Genomic DNA, 25,843 nt, shown 5'->3' with positions numbered 1-25,843 from the left:
GACCACATCCAGCTCATGTTGTTTTGAGTTAGGTCGCCAAGGGCTGAGGTAACTAAATGTGTCTCCCCCATTTCCTGAGAGCCCCCCGCAGAGGCTGCATCGAAGTCACCTCTGAATTTTCCTCCACACACCTCCAAACCCCGGCCCAGAGCTCCGCAGACTGCGCTTGCTGAATTAGCCCGAAGAGACCCCAGGCAGCTGCTACGTGGCGGGTTTCATAAAGGGAGGCGGTCCTAGCCCTGCGCTCAGGGACGCAGACATTCGAGCTCCAAGCCAACTCGTTCCCTTCCTCCCCTCTACTTCCAGCAATCCGAGACCCCAGTCGCAGGGCTGATCTTGACCCAAAGCGGCCACCGTATCGGATGTCAGTGGCTACCGAGAGAGGTTCGAAGTTGGTGGGGGTGGGGCTAACACTTGGGGTGGGGCCTGAAGACAGTGCTGGGTGAGGATTGGACCGAACGTTCAGGAGTCGAGTTTTATGTTTTTTTTATTTTTTAACATCTTTATTGGGGTATAATTGCTTTACAATGGTGTGTTAGTTTCTGCTTTATAATAAAGTGAATCAGTTATACACATACATATGTTCCCAGCTCTCTTCCCTCTTGCGTCTCCCAAGAGCCGAGTTTTAAGTCCGAACTCTGGACCGAGACTGGACCTAGCTCAAGGAGGCGGAGCCTAATGAGGGAGCGGGATGGAGATTGGGCTGAGGGCGGTGTCGGCGCGAGGATTGGGCCGCGCGCTCGGGGGCGGTGCTTGAGGGGGCGGTGTCGTGTCGGAGGTCAAAGGTCAGTAAATAGTGGTGATGTCATGCGGGCAAGATGGCGGAAGGGTGAGCCAGTCATCCACTTCTCGGGCGTTGGGCCCTGAATTCTCCCAGGGTTGGGGTGCTGGGCCAGGGTCCCCGCGGGGAACAGGAGGCTAGCGCGGGCCTGGACGGAGCTGAAAGGGCGGGGTGGAGTCTCAGCATGAGGGGGTGGGGAAGCGGCCTGCGAAGTTTCGGCCCGCGGGCCACATCTGAGGAGGGAACTGAGACCCGATTCTTGAGCGGGCGAGAGTCGCGCTGGGGGGCCGCCAGATGTGTCTGTCTTCCACAGGGAGGACGTGGGATGGTGGCGGAGCTGGCTGCAGCAGAGCTACCAGGCAGTCAAGGAGAAGGTAAGCCGGGCCGGCGCCCTTCCTACGGCAGGTCCCCGCGCCGCCTCACTGCAGCCTGGTCCGAGCCGTCCCGCCGGACCCGTGTGGGCTCCGGGCCTCAGGGATGAGGCCGACTTGGGCCCTACGGAAAGACAGACCCCAACTCAGACCAGTGTGACTCTAGCTACAGTGAAATAAATACGGTCTTAAAGCCTGCAGCGACCCTGTGGTAGGAATCCGTGGGAAGGAGCGGTTTATTTCCGCTTGGGAAATTCACAACTTCGTAGAAGAGAGAACATTTGATCTCGGCCTTGAAGAAAAAGAATTCTAGCGATAGAAACCTCCTCTAGTCATTCAAATATTAGAGTATATGCCACAGCCAGCACTGTCTGACTCTGTGGTCCTGAGGATACCGACGTTAGCCAAGCAGGTGCAATCCTGGACCTCCCAAAACTCACAGTCTAGTGGGGAAACAGCAATCCCTGTGGCCCGAGTGAGGCTTGGCTCTGCCGGTGGGCAATGCCATTGTGTGTTGCTGTTTCAGTCCATGCTAGTTCGTCAAAACCAACCCAACTGAATTCTGGAAAAAGTTAATTACTGTTTAGCTCAAGCAACTGGGGTGAGTCCTGCTTCAGGGCAGACTCCAAGAGGCTTCTGGCTTCAGTTAAATCAATCCTCTATTCTGGGAGCATTTGTAGTGTAACATCACTACAGCCCAGCAAAATCTGAGAGTGACCTGAGCTGTTTATGTGGTTGATGAAGACTCAGAGAATTTCAAGCTGAGGTTTAATAGGAGAGACCCCAAAAGAGCTTGCTTTTTGTTGAGTAGTCTACTGGAAGGAGAGTCTGATGTTCATTTAGCAAATGTTTTGTGAGGGCCTCCTGTGTGTTACCCTTAACGTTGGTCTTACCATAACTCATGAAAAATAGGTAGTTGGTTAGCCTTCCATCTTTGTTCTCTCATTTGAAGCAAGGGGAATGGGTGTTGTTTCTGCCTTTGACAGTTCCCCATTTGGAAAGAGAAAACTTAAATTTCCTATTCTTATATGAACCTAGGCAAGATATTTAACCTCTCAAAGCCTCAGTTCCTCATCTGTAAAGTGGGAATACTAATAATACCTACCTGCTAGGATTGTTGTGAGGATTAAATGATAATATATGTAAAGCACTAAGAACAATATCTAGCATACAGTAAGTACTAAATAAGTACTTATTTTTATTATTAAGCACTGAGAGCCGCGGGGAAACCTCTTAAATACCTGCAGGCCATTTTTCCTTCCATTTTGTTCTTGGTCTTTCAGTGCTTTCCTGGCCTTGCTTCCTTCCCTCCCTATGCTGGCTCCGTCTGGACCACTCAATTCCCAGCACCCCCAATTCTCTTGCACCCAATAGCATATATTGCCCCAGAAAATACAGCCCTTGGTGCTGTGATCTGCTTCCCTCTGCCCCTTCATTCCTCTGGGTGTGTGTGTGTGCTTGCTTGCCCACGGACACTAGTAGGGAAAGCCACGATGCTCTTTGGCCCACTGCAGATTCCCCAAACTCTCTGGGCTGGGGCCCCTCATCCTCCACCCCTGCCCCAGCAACTTTTTTCAATCTCACATTTGCTTCTCCCCTTGCCTTCAGAAACTTTCCCCAAACCTAACTCTTCCTCAAGTCCCCTGTCCAACCACTTCCTCTTTTACTTCCAGGAGACAAGCTCACCTCCTACTTTTTAAAATTTGAAGTCAATAACATGATCTCTCTTAACTCCCTCCCCACCCCTGAAGCCACTACACATAGACTTATCTATATAAACACTCAGCTTCACCTACCACTTGCCAAATCCAGTGGTGGTTTTCAGGTCTTATCTTTCTGGACCTTTCTGCTGCATTAGACGCTAGTGATCACTCTCTCTTTCCTGAAACTCTACTCCCTTGGCTTTTGTGGCATGATTCACTCTCAGTTCTCCACATACTTCTCCAGGCTTTCACTTCCTCTTTCACGAATTCTTCTTCCTCTGCCTGCCCTTTAAAGGTGGTGTTTGAGGAACCTTATCCTCACACATTGCTTTGTTCACTCAACAAACTCTTTCATTTTAGGGAGACTCCTAATCCTTTTCTGTGAGATTTAGTATTTGAGGAGAGCTCTGGCTAGCCAGGTGTCCCAGATATCCCACAGTCACTGCAGATACTACATACCAAAATCATTGTCACCATCCTCTGTATAAACCCACTCCCCCTTCAGCATTTTCTTCCTCAGCTGGCAGCACTGCAATCATCCAGTCACCTAGTTTAGTTGCCAGTAGCTCTTCCCGACTCTTTCTTGTCCTGAGTCAAAACATCTATTTAATCCCAAATCCACCTTTTTTGCCTAGTATTTCTTGAACCAGTCCCATCTTCTCATCCCGACCAGCACTGTCCTTGTTCATTTTCTTCTATTTCCTTTTCTGGGCTATTGCAACAGCCTCCTGACAGGTCTTCCTCCATTTCTGATCTTGTCACTCTTGGACCTATAGTCCATGCCAGTCTCTGGAGTGACCTGTCAAAAACGTGAGTCTCATCATGTCCCACCTGCTTCAGACTTTGGTGGTTCCCCATCACCAACAGGGCTGACCAGGCCCTCCAAGGTTGCCCTCTCAAGCTTTATCCCTCACCACTTCTGTGTTACCCTTTATTTTCATTAGGACTGAAGTGCTTGTAGGCCTCAGTAAACCCCAGGCCCCACCACGCCCAGGCTGCCTTAGTGACTCCTGCTCATTCTTTAAGGCTCAGACCAGGCCTGTCAACAAGTCTTTCCAACCTCCCCACAATACACCAGTCACTGCTCTGCCCTTGCACATCAGCACTGTTACGTGAGCATTTTCCCCAGTAGACTGTGACCTGGAGGGCTGGCACCATGTCTGTTCATATAGGTCCCCTAAGAGCTCACAGTCTAGTGAGGGAGACAACCATTCATCAAATAATCATGTAAATGGTTATGTAATTAAAATTGCCCTGGTACATACCAGTCTAACAAGCACACATTTTTTGAGTGCCTACTTTATGCCAGGCTCTATGTCAGACACTGGGAGAGCATCAGTGAACAAAAAACAAACGCTCTATGTTCACAGAGCTCACAGTTTATCCAGGAGGATAGATACGAACAGGTAATTATAAATCTAAAGGACAGTAAATGTTAAAGAAGAGAAAGTGCAGGTGCCCATGAGCAGGGGAGCCAACCTACATCTGAAGGAAGTGACATGTAAACATAGCCAGGTGAGAGGGTTCGTTCATTGTGTTTGTTCGCTTGTTTTGAAGAGTTAGAACTATGTGTCAAGGAGAGGGAATGATGTGTTCAGATACCCTGAGTTAGGGAAGATGGTAGAACATTTGGGAAACTTGAGGAAGGCCAGCTGGAGCTCAGTGAGGGGCATCGTGGGAGGGGATGAGAGTCCGCCAGGGTGAGATTATATGGGCCTTGTAAGTGAAGGTAAAGATTTTATACTTGCCATAGGATACCATGTAATCACTGAAGAATGTAAAGCAGGGGCATCATGGTCTGCTCTGACTTACTAAGCTCCCACTGGTGTCACGAGGAGAAGGTAATAGAGGTATCTGATGCAACCTGGGAAAGGAGTCTGGTTGAAAGAGCAGGTTGGCCTGGACTAAGGTGGTGGTGGTGTGGATGGAGAGAGAATTGATAAATGACTCTTCTACTCCAATTAAGGAGTCCTGAATCTGAAATGGAGCCATTCCCACTCGCAGAGAAGCCTCTGGCTGATAGATGAGATTGTCCCATTCAGAGACTTCCCAGGATGATGAAAACTAGGCAGGCTCTTCTGCAAAGAAAAAATCGCCAGAACATTCAAAAACATGTTTTTAAAATGTAGGTGATTATCCCTGTGTAAAATGAAAGGGCTTGAAGGGGTGAGCACAGTGATAGTCCGGGAACGTGTCTTAGAGTGGGTGAGGATGAAGCAAGACAAGGTAAGACTTAGACAAGAGCTGAGGGCCTGCTGTCTCACACTGGGTTTGAGTGCAGAGTGAGAGTCAGACCGGTCCGACAAGCAAGTATCAGTTCTGCCCAAAGGAGCTCTATGGATGAACAGAACCTTGGGGAATGGTGGAACCAAGGCGGCCTAGGAGAGAATCTGATCCAGTATTTCTTTTTACACCCCCTTTGTTGAATGTAAAAAATCACACACCTTTTTCACTGGTGTTGTCAAAAATTGCTCATAAAAGCTTTCTAAACTATTGCTGTTACCAGTACAACGTATTTATAAAACCTTTCACAAAAATAATTTCACCTACCATCTCATGTTTCAACTGAATTTCCCTGTGACAAAAAAAGTAAAAATAGAAGACACTTTCCTTTGATTAAACACACACACATACCCCCCTTCTCTTTGTGTTTGAAATTGGAAACAAAGGTCATGACTTACAGCATAGCTAAGTGATGCATCGAAGTCTGTTTTGTTTTCAGACTGCTTGTGCCCCCTTCCCCATTCTGCTCATGAGAACTACTGATCTCTTCCACCTCCCTAATTTCCCAGGAGAAAACCGAGGGCTAGATGAGAGTTCCTCCTGGCCACATAGCTTATAAGTGTCTGGGCTGAGCTCAGTCCCCGTTCTCAGAGCAGCAGGAAGTTCCTCTGTGCTCTCTGCTGTTGGGTAATGCCAGGTCATGGAATTGGGACAAGTAAGCATTGTTTCTGAGCCCAGGCTTCCCATGTCACTGAGTTTTCCATGTTTCTGTATGATACTAACGCACAGGGAATAGGAACAAAGGGTGGTGGCACCAGCTGGCTCTGTCATCCCTCTCTGTCTTCCCTTAGTCCTCCGAAGCCTTGGAGTTCATGAAGCGGGACCTGACAGAGTTCACCCAGGTGGTGCAGCACGACACAGCCTGCACCATTGCAGCCACTGCCAGCGTGGTCAAGGAGAAGCTGGCTGTGAGTACCACCTACACCCTCCAAGTGACTTTCCCACATAGCCTGACCTGCCTGGGACCCTGGTGGGAGCTCCCAACCTTTCTACCGTTAAGTGATTATTTTTTCCCATAGGCTCCCATTTTGAAAATTGTGTCCGTCAAGCAAACAAGCTACATATGTTAAATAATAATAAGCTTTCCCACTTCTGTATTGTTTTAGCAGATCGGCAAAGTCATTCATTGTAGACAATTTAGAAAATACAGATAAATAAAAGAAAAAGAAAGACCTAGAGATACCCGTAAGTCCCTCTCCCAGAGATTAACTACTGTTAATATTTGAGGAGTATATCCCTTATGTATACTTTCTTTTTCAAAACTGGGATCAAATGAACACCATGTTTCATAACCTAGTTTTTGACTTAATCATTGCAAACCTCGTTCTAGAGCATGCATAAATGGCATGGTATTCTGTTATGTGGATTTGACCAGTTCCTAGTTTCCTGTTTGTTTTTTCCAGTATTGTAAACAGTTACAGTGAACATGCTGATTGCTTAATCTTTCCCCTTAATATTTTTTTCCTAATAAGGTATTGGAAAGGATATAGGGTGAATATAGTTGTTTTAGACCTTTTAATATCTACTGTAAAACTGCTCTCCAGAAAGGTTTTGCCAACTTATATTCTTATTGGCCCTGGTTTTATCAATCAGAGATGTATAGTGGAATTCTCTTGTGAGATAGGAGTTAGATTCTAAAGTCAGCATGGAACTTGAAAATTGTATATGGTCAAAGATATCCCTGCAAACCTCAGATTTCCAATGAAGTATATAGTATACTAGTTTTGTATTACAGTTTCTCCTTTAGTATTGGAACAGATTTCAGTTTCTTTGATCATCAGCTGAATCAGTTGCCTAGTAATTAGAGGCCATGTTATGGAAAACATGTTATGGAGTTTTTATAGCCAAGCTTCTTTTGTTGAATCTTGTAAAATACTGTCTGCCTGCTAACCACAGCTACTGATGAGCGTGAATGACAATTAGTCATTGAGCTGAACTGCTGCAAGTCCAGCCAGTAGCAGAGATGCCACTTGTTTCTTTCATTTATTTACTCCTTTTCTCATTCAACAAATAAGATTATATACCTGTGCCAACATGTGCCAGGCACTATTGATAGTCTCTAGGTTTAAAATACCTGGGCAGCCTAATCAGGAGTAAATGTGACACTTTTCTACAAGGTTTGCAGAGCCTGGTCCTGTCTCTCAGCCTCCCATCCCTTCTTACTTATGTATGTATGTATTTATTTATTTATGGCTGCATTGGGTCTTCGTTGCTGCATGTGGGTTTCTCTAGTTGCAGCGAGTGGAGGCTACTCTTCATTGCAGTGCATGGGCTTCTCATTGCAGTGGCTTCTCTTGTTGCAGAGCACGGGCTCTAGGCATGCGGGCTTCAGTAGTTGTGGCACGCAGGCTCAGTAGTTGTGGCTCACGGGCTTAGTTGCTCTGCAGCATGTGGGATCTTCCCGGACCAGGACTCGAACCACTGTCCCCTGCATTGGCAGGCAGATTCTTAACCACTGCGCCACCAGGAAAGTCCCATCCCATCCCTTCTTGCTCAAGGGCATTCTGACCAGTGTGGCTCAAGATTGGTGCCCCACTTGCCTCTTCTAGGAGGTCCATACATTGGCCCTCAGCTGGTCCCAGGTTTGCCTCTACACAAGGCTGTTTGTTCTCATCCTACCCATATGTCCTCAACCTTTCATACAAAATACTTCCTGAGCAATGATGATGATGAGATTGTAATATTACAGTACTGCTAGTTATTAAATGTTTGCCATGTGCTGGGCATTGTACACACCTTATCTCTTTTAATCTCCACAGTACCCCCCTGAAGGATGTATATTTATCTGCATTTTACAGATAAGTAAACAGACTCTGAGAGGGTTTAGGTCTCATAACCAAAAAGTAGTAGAGCTGGGATTCAGATCCAAGACTGACCCCAAAGCTAGTACCGTTTCCATCACTCTACCCATAAGTCCTCTTCCCCACTGAATGTCTGTGGCATGGATCCTCCCCTGTCAATTTGTGATCAGCCTGGTCGACCTTGAAATTTTGTTGAAACAGCCAGTCAAGGAGCTCTGCTCTGACCTACACAGGCCTACTGTGGCCCTGTTCCGCACCCCCATCTGGGGGATGGGGACTCTGGCTGCCCCTCTCTCCTTCTCCAGCCCCAGAGATGGGGGTGAAAGGTCGTGAGCATTTCCCTGGTCCCCAAACACAGTACACTTTGACCCCTGATGCTTCATACCTCCATACCCTGTACCCCAGTTTGCAGCCTGCTCCTGGGCCACTTGCTTCCTCTGTTGGCTTCTCTCTGCAGACTGAAGGCTCCTCGGGAGCAACGGAAAAAATGAAGAAAGGGCTGTCTGACTTCCTAGGGGTGATCTCCGACACCTTTGCACCCTCACCAGACAAAACCATTGACTGCGATGTCATCACCCTGATGGGCACACCCTCTGGCACGGCTGAGCCCTATGATGGCACCAAGGTATTCACTAGCGGCACTGGGCTCTAGCTTCTAACCTGAGCTCACAAAGCAGTACACGTTCATAAAAAATAAATACATGTATATAATTAAATTGGAGAATACCAATAAGCAAGAAGATAATAGTTTCTAAACCCGTAATCCCATCACTAAAAGAGAACCACTGATTCTTCGTTGGTGTATAACCTTCCATTTCTTTCTGCTTGCAAACACTGGTAAAGATAGTTTGGGGTTTTTCTTTTTAACAGAAAAAGCACTTTATACATGCAATTTTGTAACCCACTTAAAAATTTGCAATTAACTATTAGCATCTTTCCTAATCACCATCATTTTTAATGTCTTTAAATTCTTGCAAGCGTATATAGCATAATTTATTCAGTCATTTCCTTAGTGCTGCACATTTGGATTCCTTTCAGCTTTCATCCATAATAAGGAATGCTCTGGACAGCATCTTTATGGGCATGATCTCCACATTTGTGTTATTTAAGACTAATTTCCAATAGGAATAAATGTACAGGGGGAGGATATCTTCAAAGCAATTAAATCAACAAGAATGGTAGTATATTTCTATTGCATTTTATCTTCTCACCATTACTTCTTTTTTTTTTTTTTTTTAACATCTTTATTGGGGTATAATTGCTTTACAATGGTGTGTTAGTTTCTGCTTTATCACCATTACTTCTTATATTTTGTGGAGCGTTTTCTCCCAGATTCACAGTGTGGTGTCACAGCAGTTTGGCCTTCTTCATAGCATTTTACCACATTGAATTTCAATTCCAAACATGATTTTTCAAGCATGTTTTTCAGCACTAGTATTAGCACCACCACTTAGTACACATTTAAGTGGATTGTGAAAATTTTTTAATTATAGGATTTTAAATTATAACAGTGAATCACCAAAATCGCTTGCTGAAGTTGTGATACAGCCAGCCCATGCTTCCTGCAATAATGAGGAAGGAAGGACGGGCTTTCCGTTTACCAGCTAAAGTTTGCCACTCCTGTGGCCCTAATGGGAACACAGATTGCAGAACACAATGGCAGACTGGCTATGAAATTAAGAAATTCTTGATGAATTGTTTTAATTTGAGGGAGTTAAATATTTCAAAATTTGCCAGTAAATTTTGCACTTTATTAATATACTTGCACTAACATTTTTCATATCTCACATAATTCAAAACCATTTTATACATATAATTTTATAGCCTCCTTACCCTTTATTTTCTTAGTTTCCAGGGGTGGAATACTGGGTGAAAGACCATTTTTCTAGGAGCCCCAGTTTTGGACTCCTAGCCCAGTGCTCCACTCCATAGCCCACAGTGTTAATTGCCAGGTGCCCTGTGGGTATGGTAGCCAACAGGGGAGAAGCTGGTTGTGGTTGATCGGCAGAGAGGGGTTGCTGTCTATCCCCATCACCCCAGAATTTCTGTTCTCTGTTTTTTTTAGGCTCGCCTTTATAGCCTGCAGTCAGACCCAGCAACCTACTGCAATGAACCAGATGGTGAGGGGGTAGCACTGAGGGTGCAGGCTTGCTGGGCAGGGAGACCAAGCGGGTCTGGATTGCGCACCCTGTTTGTCTCTGGTAGCAGTGGCCAGGCACCCCCTGTGTAGAGGGACCAGAGTGGGGCTAGTTTGACCCTTACATCTGGTGGGATGGGTTGATGGTCCCCCTTCCTCCCTGAACCCAGACTGTCTTCATCCCCTTCTACAGAGGCTTTGCTCCTCTCGTCCCTCATCCTCAGCTTAGGCTCCTTCCCAGCCCTGCTGCCCTGCCTGCCTTCCCTTTGGCCTGTTTGCTAAGCTCCTGCTGTGCAGCAAGCCCCAGGATGGGAACCAGACACCAGAAATGAGTCAAACCCTCAACCAACCCTGTCCAGACCTCCAGGAACCTGCTGTTAGGAGACAGAAACAGGGAATAAAGCAAAGATACTAGAGATAGAGTGACTTGACTGCTTCCACAGAAAGAGGGGAGCAGTGGGATCCCAGAAGATGGCATGTAACCCAACCTGGGAAACCTAGCATGTGACACCTGAATTGAGGTTTTAACGATGAATTAGAAGTAAACTAATTTTACTTTTAGAAGTGGGGGAAGGGTATTCAAGCAGGACAACAGGAATTTGAAGTTCTCGAAAAACCTAGGCATTTGGGAAGGCCAGACAAAGGGTGCATGTGAGGAAATGAGGGCAGTGAGAGCTGCCAGGGGCACCAGACTGGAAAGGCTTTGGGTACCAGACTAAGCAGTTGGAATTTTGTCCTAAAAGGCTCAAGATAGTGGTTCTTAACCTTTTTTTAAGTCACAAAGGCCTTTAAAAATCTGTTGAAAATAACAAGCCCTCTCTCAACAGAATTTTATATGCATATGGGAATTCTTTAACCCTTTGAAGCCTATCTTTGGACCATAGCCTGAAATGCCCTCCTGTACAGAACTGTTGAAGCGTTTTGAGACCTGATGTGATCAGATTTTGCATTTTATAGAAGAGCCTTCAGGCAGTGTTTTGTAGGATGAAATAGAGAGGGAGAGACGGAAGATGGGAAGACCAGTTAGGAGGCTTGATAGGAATCTTCATGTCAGAGGTAAAGCTGGAACCAGGGAAGGGGCGGGTGGAATGAGGAGGAAGGTATGCATGTATAAGAGACGCTGAGGAAGTGGAATCCAGAGTGACTCCATAAGGGAGGAGTCTGGGAGGGCCTCCAGCTCTCCAGTGGATGAGTGGGTAGGACAGGTGAGCGGGGGAAGAAAATGAGCACACGTTGTATTTGCAGCATATGTGCAGGTGGATGTGTCCAGGCACCTGGACCTCTGGATCTGGAGCCCAGAAAGGCAGCCTGAGCTGCAAAGACACACTGAAGAATTGTCAGTGGGAGGAAGAGGTTGAAACTCATGGTTTAGTGGAGGTTATCTTGGGGGAAAATGGAAAACGAGAAGAGATAAGGAAAGGAAAAAGAGGAGCCCACTGAAGACTCAGATGGAACAACGAGAGAAGTGGGAGGAAATATACAAAGAGTGAGAAGCCAGGAGAGAAGAGGGCTTCAAGAGGAAGGTAGTGGCTCCCAGGGCAGAAACTGTAGGATGGTCACATGAGGAGAAGGACAGAGAATCTGCCACTGGATTTGGCAACATAGGGTCACTGGTGGTAACCTGAGAATAGCTGTTTCAGAGAGGAGAGGATTCAGTAGCCAAGTGCAGTGGGATAAAAAGCAGGCAGGCATGGGAGAGAGTGGAGACTGCAGCCCCTCCCAGTGATCACTTAGGGGCCATGCCCTGATATCAAGCTTACCCACCCCTTCACCCTGCCTGACCCCCCACCTTGGGCCATATGGCTTTGGAAAAACCTTAAGTTTTCCTCATTGTCCATGTCCAGGCTTAGGTGTGATTTCTCTAGGCCCAGTGTTCTTTCTCCAGACCCACGGAACTGACCATCAGTGTCTGTCCCTCTGCAGGGCCCCTGGAGTTGTTTGACACCTGGCTTTCCCAGTTCTGCTTGGAGGAGAAGAAGGGGGAGATCTCAGAGCTCCTTGTAGGCAGCCCCTCCATCCGGGCCCTCTACACCAAGATGGTGAGGGCCTAGCCGGCAGGACCTCAACCAACTCCTGGCCTGAGGTGTGGGGAGGTGGGAGGGACATGTCCAGAGTCATTGTGGAGTCCTCTGGCCTAGAGAGCAGCAGGAGGCCCTGAGGAGCCAAACCAGCCAGCTCCTGAGCCAAGAATCCACATGGGGGAAACTAATTTGCCAGGCTTCTGGCAATCATGGTGAGAAATGGAAGGGCCGGCAAAGCCTGGTGGGAGTTCTTTTCTCCCTCCTTGGCCAAGCTGGGCCAGGAAGGTGGGTCTGGGGGGTGGAAGTGCTCTAAGAATCACTACTCAGCCACTTATCCCATCTGATATCCAGAGTGGCTGGGAGCTGGCTGATGAGGCTGGGAACATAGACCCCCACATAACCACTCCCAAAGTCTCATCTCCACTGTCCCCTCCCTCCAGGTGCCTGCAGCTGTTTCCCATTCAGAATTCTGGCAGCGGTATTTCTATAAAGTCCATCAACTAGAGCAGGTATGCTGGCCTAACCAGGGAAGGTCCTCCACTCAGCCATGAGGGAAGGGGGCTGGATTTTGTTGAGGGAAGAAGGGGACAGAGGGTGCCAAGAGTTCTGGGGTCAGGACCAGAGTCTGGGAAAGAGGGTTCCCTGACTGCTCCTGGCCATCTACTCCCCCACATTCAGGAGCAGGCCCGGAGGGATGCCCTGAAGCAGCGTGCAGAACAGAGCATCTCTGAAGAGCCTGGCTGGGAGGAGGAAGAAGGTAAGAGGTATTGAGAGGTGATGAGAAAGTACCAAGTCCTGCCTGTGGGAGACTGTCTGGGCCATTCTCTCTGAAGCCTGGAGGGACATGGCACCCCAGGGAAGAGGAGGGAATGAATATGGTGTTTGCTCATGCCAAGGATACACTGAGCTAACAAGGGGTTGTTTACCAAAGCTGGTGGATCCCAGGTTTAGCTACAGAAATCACATGTGTCACTTGAAGCAGATTTCCCTGCTAGCCCATGGACCAGTACTTAAGAGTAGGGGATGCTTATTGAAATTCCAGATTCCCTTCTTCCACTTCTAAATAAGACTCTATGGACATGTGGCCAAACTTGTATTTTTAACAAGCTCCACTGGTAATGTTAATGACCAGCCAAACTTGGGAACTGCTGGCTTAGGGACAGAGCTGAGCTTCCTCTACCTGGTAGCTCAGCTTAGGACAGTGTGTGGGAGCCACCTGCATGGTATGTTAACACAGTTACTAAGTGCTTATATTATATGCCCAACCTGTACTAAAAGCTTTACATGTATGGTCCTTACCACAACTTCATTATCCCTCTTTTGCAAATGAGGCAGATTGGTTAAAGAAGAGTTAAGTGTCTCGCCCAAGATCATGCACGTGGGATATAGCAGAGCCCAACCTGAACCTCAAACTGACTGACTTTAAAGTCTTGGCTTTCTAAGCTATAATATTATCTTGAGCTGCACTGCTAGAAGCTGAGTGCCCACCAGGCATGTGCTATGCCTCAAGGGTGGGAGAGAGTTTGACCAACAGGGATTATCTGCAGAAGAATTGTGATGGAGAGGGAGGTGAGGAAACTGGCACCCATTAGTTTTGGTTAGAGCAAACTTTGGTGGGAACCTGAGGTCTGTTTTCAGAGAGCTCCAAGGTTGTCTTGGGGCTAACCAGGGTACATCACTCTCTTTCCCTACCTTTCTCTCTTGACAGAGGAGCTTGTGGGCATTTCACCCACATCTCCAAAAGAGGCCAAGGTTCCTGTGGCCAAAACTTCCACATCCCTTGAAGGAGGACCTGGCCCCCGGAGTCCCTGTGAAGAGAATCTGGTGACCCCGGTTGAGGCTCCAACAGAGGTGACTCCATCGGAGAGCAGTGAGAGCATCTCCCTCGTGACACAGATTGCCAAACCCACCCCTGCATCTGAGGCACCAGTGCTGCCCAAGGACCTGTCCCAAAAGCTGCTAGAGGAATCTTTGGAGGAACAGGACCTGGCTGTGGATGTGGGCGAGACTGGACCCCCACCCCTAGCTCAGTCCAAGCCCCACACCCCTGCTGGCCGCCCCAGCGGTCCAGAGCCCCGGCCTCCAGCCAGAGTAGAGACTCTCAGGGAGGAGGTACTCACAGACTTACGGGTGTTTGAGCTGAATTCAGACAGCGGGAAGTCTACACCCTCCAATGGAAAAAAAGGTAAGCCATGGGCTTCCCTGGTGGCGCAGTGGTTGAGAGTCCGCCTGCCGATGCAGGGGACACGGGTTCGTGCCCCAGTCTGGGAAGATCCCACATGCCGCGGAGCGGCTGGGCCCGTGAGCCATGGCCGCTGAGCCTGTGCGTCCGGAGCCTGTGCTCCGCAATTGGAGAGGCTACAACAGTGAGAGGCCCGCATACCGCAAAAAAAAAAAAAAAAAGGTAAGCCAAGGCCAAAGCCCAGGGAGCGTGTGCGGGCAGGGCAGGTGAGAGTTGCCACCTCACAAGGCAGACTTGTCTTCTTGTCCCATGTGAGGATCCTAGGAGCAGATGGCCTTCATTTGTGCTACTGATGATGATGATGACAGCTACTATATTATGATGACAGCTACTGTAGTATTTATTATACCCTATTCCATCAATTCCAAGATGCATTTATTCTCTGAAATTAGGATGCATCTTACAGTTGTTGGGGTTTTAGATTCAACAAAATAAGGTTTATGTCAAATCATGTGTTAAGGATGTAATATTGCATTTAATTTCTCAGTTACCAGGGGAGCTTGTTAATTTCCAGTTTACAACTCACAACTCCATATAACTGTCCTCATTTTACAGATGAAGAAAGTGAGCCTCAGAGATGTTAAGTAACTTGCTCAAATTCACACGGCCAGGAAGTAGCAAGCCCAGATTCAGACCCAGCTCTGTCTGACCTGAAACCCATGCCCTTAACTACCACACTGTGTCAGTTTCTATCCTTTTGAACAGTTCAACTTTGGGGTGGGAACTCCTGTGACATTGATTGCTGTCAAGGGTCTTCTTCCATGGATGACCTCAGGAAAGTCAGTTAGCTTCCCTAGGCCTGTGTTAATTGTTATTATTATAAAATATATAAACAAAACTTACATGTACAGCTTAAAGAAGAATAAAATGAATACTCATGAACTTGCAGTGACCCAGCTTAAGTAATAGAGCTTTAGTTTCTTATCTGCATAATGAAATTTTAGACTGTAGACACTTTGACTTTATGTCAAGGGGGGGACCTCTCTCTAACTCCTGCAATTAAAGGACAGTGATGGCTCTGGTGTCAGCTTGTTTTGCCACATCCAAAATACCTCTCCAGAGATAGCCAATTGTCAGCAAGACCTCCCCTCAGCTCCTCACACGCAGGCATCCTGTCTGCCAACACTCAGCACCAGTTGGCCACAAAGCTTGCCCAGCAGGTGAGCACTGGCCTACTGGCAGTGAGGGACTGGCTTACTGCAGTGGATGGGGAAACAGGCTGATTTCCAGTTTCCAACACAGTGTTTTCCGTCTGACTCTGATTCAGTGAGGTCATCCATTGAGCTCCTACCCACTCTTTATAAGACACTGAGGAGGGAGGGGTAAAGGCTGCAGTCTATGATGAGGCACGAAGCAGTATGAGACAGGCTTGGTACAGGAGGAGTTCAGAGAAAGAAGGAACCTCTGCGCATCAGCAGGTGTTTCACCAAGGAGACAGGCATTGTATAGGAGAGTTGGAGAGTTTGCGGCAGGTGCGCAGGGAGCGGTAGTCCAAGCTGAGGGGGCCTGCAAAGTCCCCCACATGTCAGATCGTGTGTTGGGGACATGGGGCACATTGAAGCGGGTGACCAAAGCCCACGTTTCTGTATTGTTCCCAGGAGAGGGAGGAACAAGAACTTAAAATCTTAAGCCGAATTCAGAAAGTTGGACTTGGTGCCACAAAGCAGCAGGGCATGCTGCTTATATGCCCAACCTGTACTAAAAGCTTTACATATAGAGGCTAAGGGCTCAGGCTCTGGAGTTCAGACAGTTCTGGGTTCAAATCCCAACTTTGCTCATAAGCCATGTGACTTCAGAAAAGGTACTGATCTTCTCTAAGCCTCCATTTTCTCCTCTGTAAGTTGGGGGTAATTATTTCCTGATAGGTCCTCAGTTAGGGAAGAAATTTGGGTAGAGCCCTGCTTTGGGGAGATGATGCAGATAATAAGACGTACCATTCTCTGAGCACTTTCCATATGTCTGTATAGCTCTGTGCTAAGCACTTGATATGCATATCACTCAATCCTCACAAAAATCCTGAGATCTGTGAGATTTTCCCTTTTTTTTTTTTACTGGTAGGAAACTGAGATCAATCACCCATCTAGTAGGTATTTAGAAAAGTGTGACATTGCCTTTAGGAGAGTGAAGAGTAGGTGATGGACCCAATATGTGTTGTGTGGTTGCTGGGTGGATGGTACGAAGGGTCCATTTGAGATAATGGTCGTGAATTTTAAGAGACACCAGTCAGCACAGTAGTACTTTTGTCCAGCCACATTCAGTTGCTCAGGTGCAGGCACAGAGCAGATGGGGAGTTGGACTTAATCAGGGTTCAGGTTTACCCAGGTGAACTCAAAAAGACAAGAGTCCAAGTGTATGCAAGAAGTGATCAGAATGATGGTTCATGGAATCTGAGCTGGGTAAGGGAGGGAATAACAGTGAAACAGTTGGAAGGTTAAAGAATTATTGTTTCCATTGGGAATTGGGCTATTGGAGAGAGTGATGAGAAAAAATGAATGGTGGGTAGAGACTGGAAGAAATGAGATTATGGGGAAGATGCAACATAAGCTCTTAACAGTGCGCTATACTTCCTCTAATGCACTGGGGGATTCGCAAAAGGAGGGCCGGGGGATTCAGTGCAGGAGACCCACCAGAAGTAGTTGTAGTCACTTAATGGGGGGAAGCTGGGGTCTTAGACTAGAGTGGGACAGTAGGGACAGAGTAAAGGGAGGAAGAATCTTAAAAGAGGCCTGGAGGCAGAGTGACTCCTTCTCCCTCTTTGTCCAGATGACATGAGGGAGGCTTGGTCTCTGGATACAGCAGTCTCTGGAGGTGGCCCAGCCACAGGGACCTCTAAGGTTCCAGGGTGATGCCTGTCATTGCAGAGCTGCTTCCCACCTGTATATTGTGCCGAGATCCATTTGAGCAAGGAGACTAGACTTACCCTGCTCAGGCTCCCTCAGCAGGGAGCAGAGAGGGGAGATTAGGGCAGACCCTGTGGCCTGCGGACTGGAAGGAGCTCTGGGCTTAAAGCCCCACTTCACTACTGACTGACCTGGGAGTGGCTTTTGCTTCCATTTCTTCTCTGGAGAAGCAAAGAGCCAATTAAACAGAATAAAATGAGCTGTGAGTGACAGCACCATGAGGTTAATAATCACCTGAAAACTCCCCTTTCTTACAAACAAAAGAAAACAGTAAAACTTCATCATGAAATCTTAAATTGTTGTTGCATAGATCAGTTCTCTGCCACGTGCACAGTGTAAAGGAGAGCTTAGTACTCTCATTGTGTGACAGGACAGGGTGGTGGGAGGAAGCAGGTGGCAGAGAAAGTCCAGATTCACATCTCTGCCACTCAGAGCCTTTGTTTCCTCACCTGTAAATTGGGACTGTTAATACCTATCCCAGAGGGTGGGTGTAAAGTGCTCCAAAAATGTTAGCTGATGCTTTCTTTTTTACCCCAAAGGGTCTGCCCTAGCATTTAAGCCTGAAGAGGAGAGTTTCAAATCCCTAGAGGGCAACCTGGGGTTAGGAAAAGCTGTCATGACCACAGCCACAGCTCTGGAGGGAGAGATCAGCCGGGAGTCCAGCTTCTAACCCACAGGAAGCCTGCACTGACAGGGAGCCAGACGCAAGCCACCAAGAGTGTCCTGAAAGCACAGGGAGCCTTAGATGTGGAGTCAGAAGAACTGGGTCTTGGTTGCAGATCTGCCCCTGACTGGGTGTGGGACCATGTGTAAAATTACTTAACTCTGGGACCAGGCCTTTAACAGCTCCATTTGTTAAATATCCACTGTGTATATATGTTACAGGCACTTTACATGATACTGCTAATTTTAACACTGTTGTATCTCAACTGCAGGCCAAGGTCTATATAGAATCATCTAGGTACCTGTTTATAATGCAGAATTCTGGGTCACCACCTACACCTGCTGAATCTAAATGAGGGGGGATGGGAAGACAGGAATCTGCATTCTAATAAGCTCCTCCAGTGGTTCTTTGCAAAGAGGGTGGTTTTATCCTTATTTTATAAATAAACTGAAGCCCAGAATAACTTGCCCAAGACTACACAATAGATAAAAGAGTTAGGGTTCCACCCAGGTTTGCTTGGCTCCAGAGACCCTGCTGTTACCACACCACTTAGGGCTAGCTGGGTGACTAGAGAACAGTGCAAGAACCCGAATAAGGAATGCGGAGGCCAGGCTTGGGGAGGTCTCAGAGCCTGGGTGCATGGTGAGGAACAAGCTGGACAGGAAGAAACAAGGTATTTACAGGTGGTGCCATTGGGGGATCAGAGCTTACTCTTTTTTTTTTTTTTTTTTTTTTTAGAGCTCTTTTTAAAGGTGCTTTTTAAAAAAATGATTACAAAGTAATATGTGTTCATTTAAAAAAATATATTACCCCATGACCTCATCACCTAGTGATAATTATTGTTAGTATTCTTGTGGGTGTTTTGCTCATTCTCTCTGTATGTGTGCATGCATCTGTGAGTGTATTTTTTTAATGGAATCATACTGCATATGCTCTTTTTTTACAGGAACTATTTTTGTAGTTTTTTTCTTACTAATAACTTTCACATGTACATTTTTTTTATATTGCCTGTAAGAAAGCATACCCAAATATGAATGTTTGGAGCAGTAGTTGTCAAACCTTAGCAGGCATCAGAATTACCTAGAACAGGGAGGAGTAAATGTTTTCTGCACAGAGCCAGGTCACAAATATTTTAGGCTTTTGGGGACATACAGTTTCTGTCCCAGCTCTGTCGTTTCAGCATGAAAGCAGTCATAGACAATATGTCAACAAGTGGCCATGGCTGTGTTCCAAAATTTTATTTCCAAAAGCAGACAGTAGGCTGGATTTGGTCCACAGGCCATAGTTTGCCAACCCCTGATTTAGAGAAAGAGTCCACGAATATTTACTGAGTACAAACTATTTGTTCTAGTCACTTGGAATACGTAAGAAAACAGAAGATCCCCGTCCTCGGGAGCTCACATTCCAGCTCCTCTACTATTAGACAGTAAGCATAGTGAATCTGATTATGTAATACACTAGGAAGTGGTAAATACAATAGAAAAAAGAACAACCAGAGCAGAGTGAGGGGTCAGGGTGCAACTGAAGATAGGACAGTCTGGGTAGGCCACGTTTAGATGGTGAGATTTGAGTAAAGGTGTGAAGGAAGCGAGTGAGTTGGCCTGTGGGTATCTGAGGAAGAGTTCGAGGTACAGGGAACAGTCCTTGCAAAGGCCCTAGGTGGGAATGTGCCTGGTGTGTTTCAGGAGTAGCAGGATCAGTGTAGGTAGAAGGGAGTGATTGAGGAGGAAGAGGTTCATTGTTTATTTCTTCTGGAAGATTTCCATGGCCCCTAGGGAGCTTCTGGACCACAGTACTTCTCCACTATTCAGTAACTTGCTTTTTCTCACTTAATAGTTTAAGACTATTTTGCCATGTATATAAATGTTTTATAGCCTAACCTTTAAAAGCCACATAATGTTCCATCATATGACTATACCATTTATTTTTGTAATTCCCTATCAGTGAACTTTCAGGTAGTTTTTTAAGTTTTCATCACTGTAACAGCACTACAGTGAACATCCTTTTGGTTAAATTTTTTTACTGAATCCAGGATTTTTCCTTAAAATAGATTCCTAAAAGTGGGATCACTGAGCCAGAGAAAGCAGAATGTAAAGACGTTTGGTGTGTATTTGTCAGGCCTTTCTAAAGAGTTCCATCACCCCCAGCTACAACCTCTTCACATACCCCTTCCTGTCTCTCACACTATGGATCATGGTTCCAGGCTCAAGCACAGACATCAGTGAGGACTGGGAGAAGGACTTTGACTTGGACATGACTGAAGAAGAAGTGCAGATGGCACTTTCCAAAGTGGATGCTTCCGGTGAGGTGAGTCGGCCTGGTTGGCCACAGGGAGGCAAGCACAATGATTCCGGGTCTGAGGACTCTCCCTGCCAAGCCCGACTGTCCCTGCAAGGTGGATCCCACTCCTATCTGAGGTGGCAGGCTGCGGGAAGGAAGCTAGGGCCTCCCACTCAGGCCCTGAACAGTAGTCATTAGCAGGGTCTGCTTCCCCTCAGTTCCAGGGGGATGGATGGGGGAGTTCTTGACCTTAGCTCCTATCAGAATCACCTGAGGAACTACTAAAAAATACAGATGCCAGGGCTTCCCTGGTGGCGCAGTGGTTGAGAGTCTGCCTGCCGATGCAGGGGACACGGGTTCATGCCCTGGTCCGGGAAGATCCCACATGCCGTGGAGCGGCTGGGCCCGTGAGCCATGGCCGCTGAGCCTGCGCGTCCGGAGCCTGTGCTCCGCAACGGGAGAGGCCACAGCGGTGAGAGGCCCGCGTACCGCAAAAAAAAAAATAAAAATAAATAAAAAATACAGATGCCAAACCCTGCCCCAGACCTTTTGACTCCTGGTCGCCAGGTGTGGGACCTGAGCAGATTTCTGGCCTTGGAGACAAAAGACGATGTGATCACTTAACCTGAGCCTCTGTTTCCCCATCTAAAACATGGCACTGATCATTATAATTTCATATGCTGTGGTAGATGATGCATGTGCACACCTTAGGCATAGTGCCTGGGGACATGGGCGCACTAATAGACGTTCCTGAAACCACCACAAAACAGTCATAAGCTCAGAGGCCTATTATTCTTACTCTTCACTTCCTCTCAGAATCAAGGATGGTCGTTTTGAATGAGAGGCTGGGCAAAAGTCTCTCATAGCTAATAAGGGACAGGACTGAGGCTCCAGCCCACACATCTGATTCAAGTCAGTGTTATATCCACTGTCACACAAGAACCCCATGATTCCTTCCAACATGTAGCTCAGGAACCTGCTATAAAGAGGTGAACAGAGTAGAGAGAATGGGAAGGGCCTTGTTTTTCATGCTGAGAGACTGAAGCCCAGAGGGAGGTAGTGACCTACGCAAGAGTATTTTACACCTGTGACCTCACTATACCCGGGGTAGAGAAGGCCCATGGCACCTCTTATGCCACGTGGCCTTCATGGCTTTGGTGTCTTTGCAGCCCTCTTTAAAACCCGACATACAGGGCTTCCCTGGTGGCGCAGTGGTTGAGAGTCCACCTGCCGATGCAGGGGACACGGGTTCGTGCCCCGGTCCGGGAAGATCCCACATGCCGCGGAGCAGCTAGGCCCGTGAGCCATGGCTGCTGAGCCTGCGCGTCCGGAGCCTGTGCTCCACAACAGGAGAGGCCACAACAGCAAGAGGCCCACGTACTGCAAAAAAAAAAAAAAAAAAAAAACCCGACATACAATATATCTGAACAGAATTATTTATATCAGGGGATCTGCTGATATGAAGAGAGGCCAAGAGACAGTTGCCTGGGGAGACTTCAGCTGGGGATTAGGGTGCTGGAGCCCCTAGTGAAAGCCCTGCGAGCACCTGTAGTCCAGTGCCACGCTTGCTTCTGATCACAGCACCACTGTAAAGTTCCCTGTCTCTCAGGGCCATATTCTTACCTGCTCCGCAGGAGACAAGTTCTCCTTCAGGGATTGACTGACGGGCTTCTTGTAGTCAGGGCGTCCCCTTGTGGTGTCCAGTGTTGGTTGGTAGAAGCATTTCCTTTGAGTCTGGAACCATCAGAACAGCAGGCCCACCGCTTGGGCAGAGGGCAGCTCTGCTCCCCAGACATTCCTTGAAGCAAGTGGTTCGCTCTGAGAGGAGGCCGGGTATGGCCTGGGGGAGTTGGGGCTGGGGCTGCGGGGAGGGCTGTCCCGAATTGGAGGCAGCCGGGGAGCTTGGGTCTCAGCTTGACTCAGAGGAGTAATACGTGTTTGTGCTCTCCATTATCCCCTCCCTTTGCAGCTGGAAGATGTAGAGTGGGAGGACTGGGAATGAGGGGAGCCAGAGCAAGCCGCTCCCCTACCCACAGCACTTCCCACCTCCCTCGCTCGTCTCCGCCCGGCCCTGGAAGACACTGACTAAGAATGTCCCCCAAATGGCCTCTGTCAGCCAGAGCTCTAGGCAGATTCTGGGTTGTTCCTTGTTGGCCCTTTGGCCCTCTGCTCACATCTGGGAAGGGGCTTGCTAAATCCAAACCAGGAACTCTGACTTGTGCCAATCATAGGATGACCCGAGGGGGAGGAAACCTACCCCCCTCACCAGAAGAGCCTACATTTCTCTGCTGAACACCACTGTTCCTGGGGACTCTTGCTGGGAAGTCCCAATGGATAGCCCTAGCCCATCTGCCTGTGTAGGCAGAGGCCAAGCTACCAGTCTCTTGGAGGATGCCGAGAAAACACACTCTGTCACCCATAAGCAGGCAAAGAAGGCCATGCCACCTGCCCTTGGCTAGACAGGGATGGTGAACACATTTTGGTTCCTGTCCCAGCGGGTAAGAGGCATTCATTTCTGGGAAATTTGCCTCTCTTAGGAATCTCCCCCTCCCAGGCATCTTCCATTCCTGGAAAGGTTCCTTGTGGTTCAGAATCTAGAGACCAAACTCCCTCCTTTTACCCAGTCCAGGCTGGTATGTCCCCAACGCCTTTCCCAAGGCTTCTTCATGTCAGATGCACCTGAGTCCTTAGCCCAGCTGTGCCACCTGCAAGAGTGCTCTTGCTCTTCTTCCCCTCCCCAAGAAGGGAGGGGGCCACTTCAGGCCCTTCTGTGTGTTGCCTGGCGGGATACCTTGTCCAACCAGCTACCCACCTCGACTCCCCTGTAGCGTAGGACACAAGCCAGCTACCAGCGGTACAGAGCAGTGATCAAAGCTGAGTACTTACAACTCTGGTAAGCCCAACTTCTCCGCCTCATCCCTTCTGCATCTTGAAGGGATATGCTGGGGGTGAGCTTCTTGAGACTGTCATCAGGTTTCTGCAAAAGCTCTTCTTCCTGAAGGCAGATCCAATCCTTGTGGCTCTCACCCCCCACTCTGGTAAAAGCTGCACCTCTCTTGGGGGGATGAGGGGCTGCAGGAATCCCTGGAGACCCTGGTGCTTCACGATGCTGCTCTGGTGATTCTTGTATATAATCTGGTGTGTTCACCAATGATTTAAAGTGATTGTGGTCAGGGGCGCTAAGAGAGTGGTGGTCACTTCCACGTCAAACCTTCAATGAGGGGGTGGGATGGAGAGAATGCTGAATCTTTTTTTGATGGGATGGGGTTTTTCTCTTTGTAATTATTTCTTTAGTTTAATTAACCCTTTGGTTGTTTGTGCAATATTATATATTTTAAATTATAATGTATCTCCCCAGAGTATTTTGTAGCCGGGAAAAGAAAAAAGGAAAAAAAAAAGACTCTTAACAGCTGTTAGTTTTGTAATTAAAAAAGAAAGAAAAAAGAACTTTGTCCTGAACCTTTTCCAGACTTGCCGTTAACAGCTATTAAAGAGATTCAACAGAAGCTGGAAGGTGTCTGGGGCTCTGTTCTTGTACCCTACGGCAGCTGCCCCAGAGCCAGGGCAGAAAACACACTATGTGCGTTAGGATGGGAGGTAACCTGGGTTCTGAGGAAGTCCCTTGTCCTCATCCCAGGCTCACCTTGGCCTTTGGGATGAGAAAGGGACAGGGCCCCCAACAGGCCTCTCACCAAGACAAGGAGTCAAGAGGCCGTTACTGCATTCCCAACGCTTCTGCTTTTATTTGGAAAGGAAGTTGCAACAACAGTGGTTCCAGTTGCTCTTGGTCATTTTTCTCCTCTCCTCCGCCTGTATGTGTATGATTCTGGGGTCTGTTTTTAATTAACTTTAGTTAAACACCTGTATGAAAATCACTTGTCAGCTGTAATAAAAGGGAAGTCTGAATGAGGCCCTCTGGTTCCATGAAGATCTTTAAAGGGAAAGAGAAGTAAGGCTGGAGAGGGTGTAGGTAAGTTTTAGGATAAGTAAACAAAGTGTAAAATATATATCACCATTTTAGAAGTGGGTTTTTGGGTTTGCTTTCTCCCCCTACTTTACTGGGGAGGACTTGCCATTGCTTTTATCAAGTGCTTGCTAGCCATGGATGCCAACTGACTTCTTCGATTGAAGGCCGGAGGATCATGTCTGGTTCCAGGAGCCGCTTGAGCAAGTCCTGGCATTCAGCCGAGATGCCCAGATGAGTGGGGAAGGACACCCTCTTCTGCTGCTGCCACAGCATCTTGGGGATGTCTGTGTCATCAAAAGGTAGGCTGGCACAGAGCATGACGTACAGGACCACGCCCATGCTCCAGACGTCACCCTTCTTGCTATCGTGGGGAATACCCTGAAGTACCTCTGGGGCGGCATAGGCTGTGCTGCCGCAGAAGGTCTGGCTCAGCTCCCGGCATGATTTGGGCAACACCTTGGCGAAGCCAAAGTCTGTCAGCTTCAGGTTGAAGCCCTGCAACAAAGCGTTCTCGCACTTGAGGTCCCGGTGAGCCACACCACAGCCATGGCAGTAGCGGATGGCCTCGACCATCTGATGGAAGAGGGCCTTGGCCCGGCTCTCGGGCAGTGGCCCCCCATTCAGCACACAGTCAAAGACATCCCCTCCTTCAGCCAGCTCCATCACCAGGTAGATTTTCCCGTCTGCAGACTCCAGCGTCTCATACACTCGGATGATGTTCTTGTGGTCCAGGGTACGGACAATCTGGAGCTCCCGAGGCAGGAATCTCTGGATAAACTCTACGGAAACAAAGCGAAAAGATGGAGCATCAAGTCCAGAAGGGCCTAACTCCTCCCTCCTGTCTGCTGCCTTCCAACTTCTGTCTGCCTATCTCCCCACCATGTCTGGGTCTTGTGCCTTGGTTCCCTTTCATAGTCTTTAATGTCTGTCTGCTTGGACACTGCAAAGAATGTTCACCTCTATTGTTTTTGTAGTTAATATATTACTGAAAGGAACTACTCCCTGTCAGCCTCAGGGACTGTTGTGAGCAGCCTGTGAGACCACGGATATCAAAGTGCTTTTAGGCTTTTAGACTATTAGGGACTTTTAGACAAGGCTATTGAATCTCAGTTACGAGGCCTGATTTGCCCACAGCATGGTGAGCCCACTCCTCTCACGTCTGCCTCCTGACCCACAGTTCTTTCCATGAGCCCTGTCATTTCCCCATCTCTGCCTTCGTTGGCTCCAGCTCCTGCCCTCTGCTAGCCCTGGCCATGGCCTCGCCAGTCTCTGTTCCCCTCCTGGAATAGGAAAGGCCTTGTGGGCTCCGGCTCTGCTTCTGAGGATCCTTCACCTCCTGCCACTTTAATCTTGGATTTTAGAGGGTGTGATTTTCCTGGACTCCCAGCATCCCTCTGTTCCCCACTGACCTACCCCAGAGCCACAGTCTCTCTTGCTTTCCTTGGTTCCAGACTAAAGGGGAGGAGGGAATGGTCCTTCTGACTGGAGGAAGCACGCACCCACCCACCTCAGCCAGCCCTCGCTTCCTCCAAAGGGGCCCCAGCTCACCTTCTGGCCCTCCCATCTTGTCTATAATTTTAATCGCCACTTTTCTTTGGTGTTTTTTGGAAACTGCTTCTTTGACTTTTGAGTAGGTCCCTTCCCCAATGGTCTTGCCCAGCTGGTACCCATTGGAGAGCAGAAAGCCCTCCAT

General features: G+C 48.0%; 2 protein-coding genes across 6 annotated transcripts; one reads left to right on the top strand and one right to left on the bottom strand.

Moving 5' to 3' along the window:
- Positions 1-787: 787 nt before the first annotated feature.
- Positions 788-24,449, top strand: BSDC1 (BSD domain containing 1). 5 transcript variants are annotated; one of them, XM_067725286.1, is made up of 12 exons: positions 794-829; positions 1,095-1,155; positions 5,930-6,046; positions 7,256-7,305; positions 8,397-8,564; positions 10,005-10,059; positions 12,000-12,115; positions 12,538-12,606; positions 12,776-12,854; positions 13,806-14,282; positions 20,107-20,210; positions 24,315-24,449. In XM_067725286.1, the coding sequence occupies exons 1-12, from the start codon at positions 803-805 to the stop codon at positions 24,348-24,350; spliced, it is 1,359 nt and encodes a 452-aa protein (XP_067581387.1). In that variant the 5' UTR covers positions 794-802; the 3' UTR covers positions 24,351-24,449. The 5 variants fall into 5 exon arrangements, with proteins under 5 accessions (XP_067581389.1, XP_067581390.1, XP_067581387.1 ...); XM_067725287.1 differs by lacking the exon at positions 24,315-24,449 and adding an exon at positions 22,153-22,324; XM_067725288.1 differs by lacking the exon at positions 7,256-7,305 and having other exon boundaries at positions 788-829.
- Positions 23,305-25,843, bottom strand: TSSK3 (testis specific serine kinase 3). Its single transcript, XM_067725293.1, has 2 exons — positions 25,699-25,843; positions 23,305-24,929 (listed from the first exon to the last, which is right to left on the bottom strand). Exons 1-2 carry the CDS (start codon positions 25,841-25,843, stop codon positions 24,268-24,270), a joined length of 807 nt encoding a protein of 268 aa, XP_067581394.1. The 3' UTR covers positions 23,305-24,267.

The sequence above is a fragment of the Pseudorca crassidens genome, chromosome 2 (genome assembly GCF_039906515.1).
Source record: "Pseudorca crassidens isolate mPseCra1 chromosome 2, mPseCra1.hap1, whole genome shotgun sequence".
In the NCBI taxonomy this organism is placed as follows: Eukaryota; Metazoa; Chordata; class Mammalia; order Artiodactyla; family Delphinidae; genus Pseudorca; species Pseudorca crassidens.
Note: the sequence above shows the minus strand (reverse complement) of the source record. Positions and strands in the feature narration are given on the sequence as shown.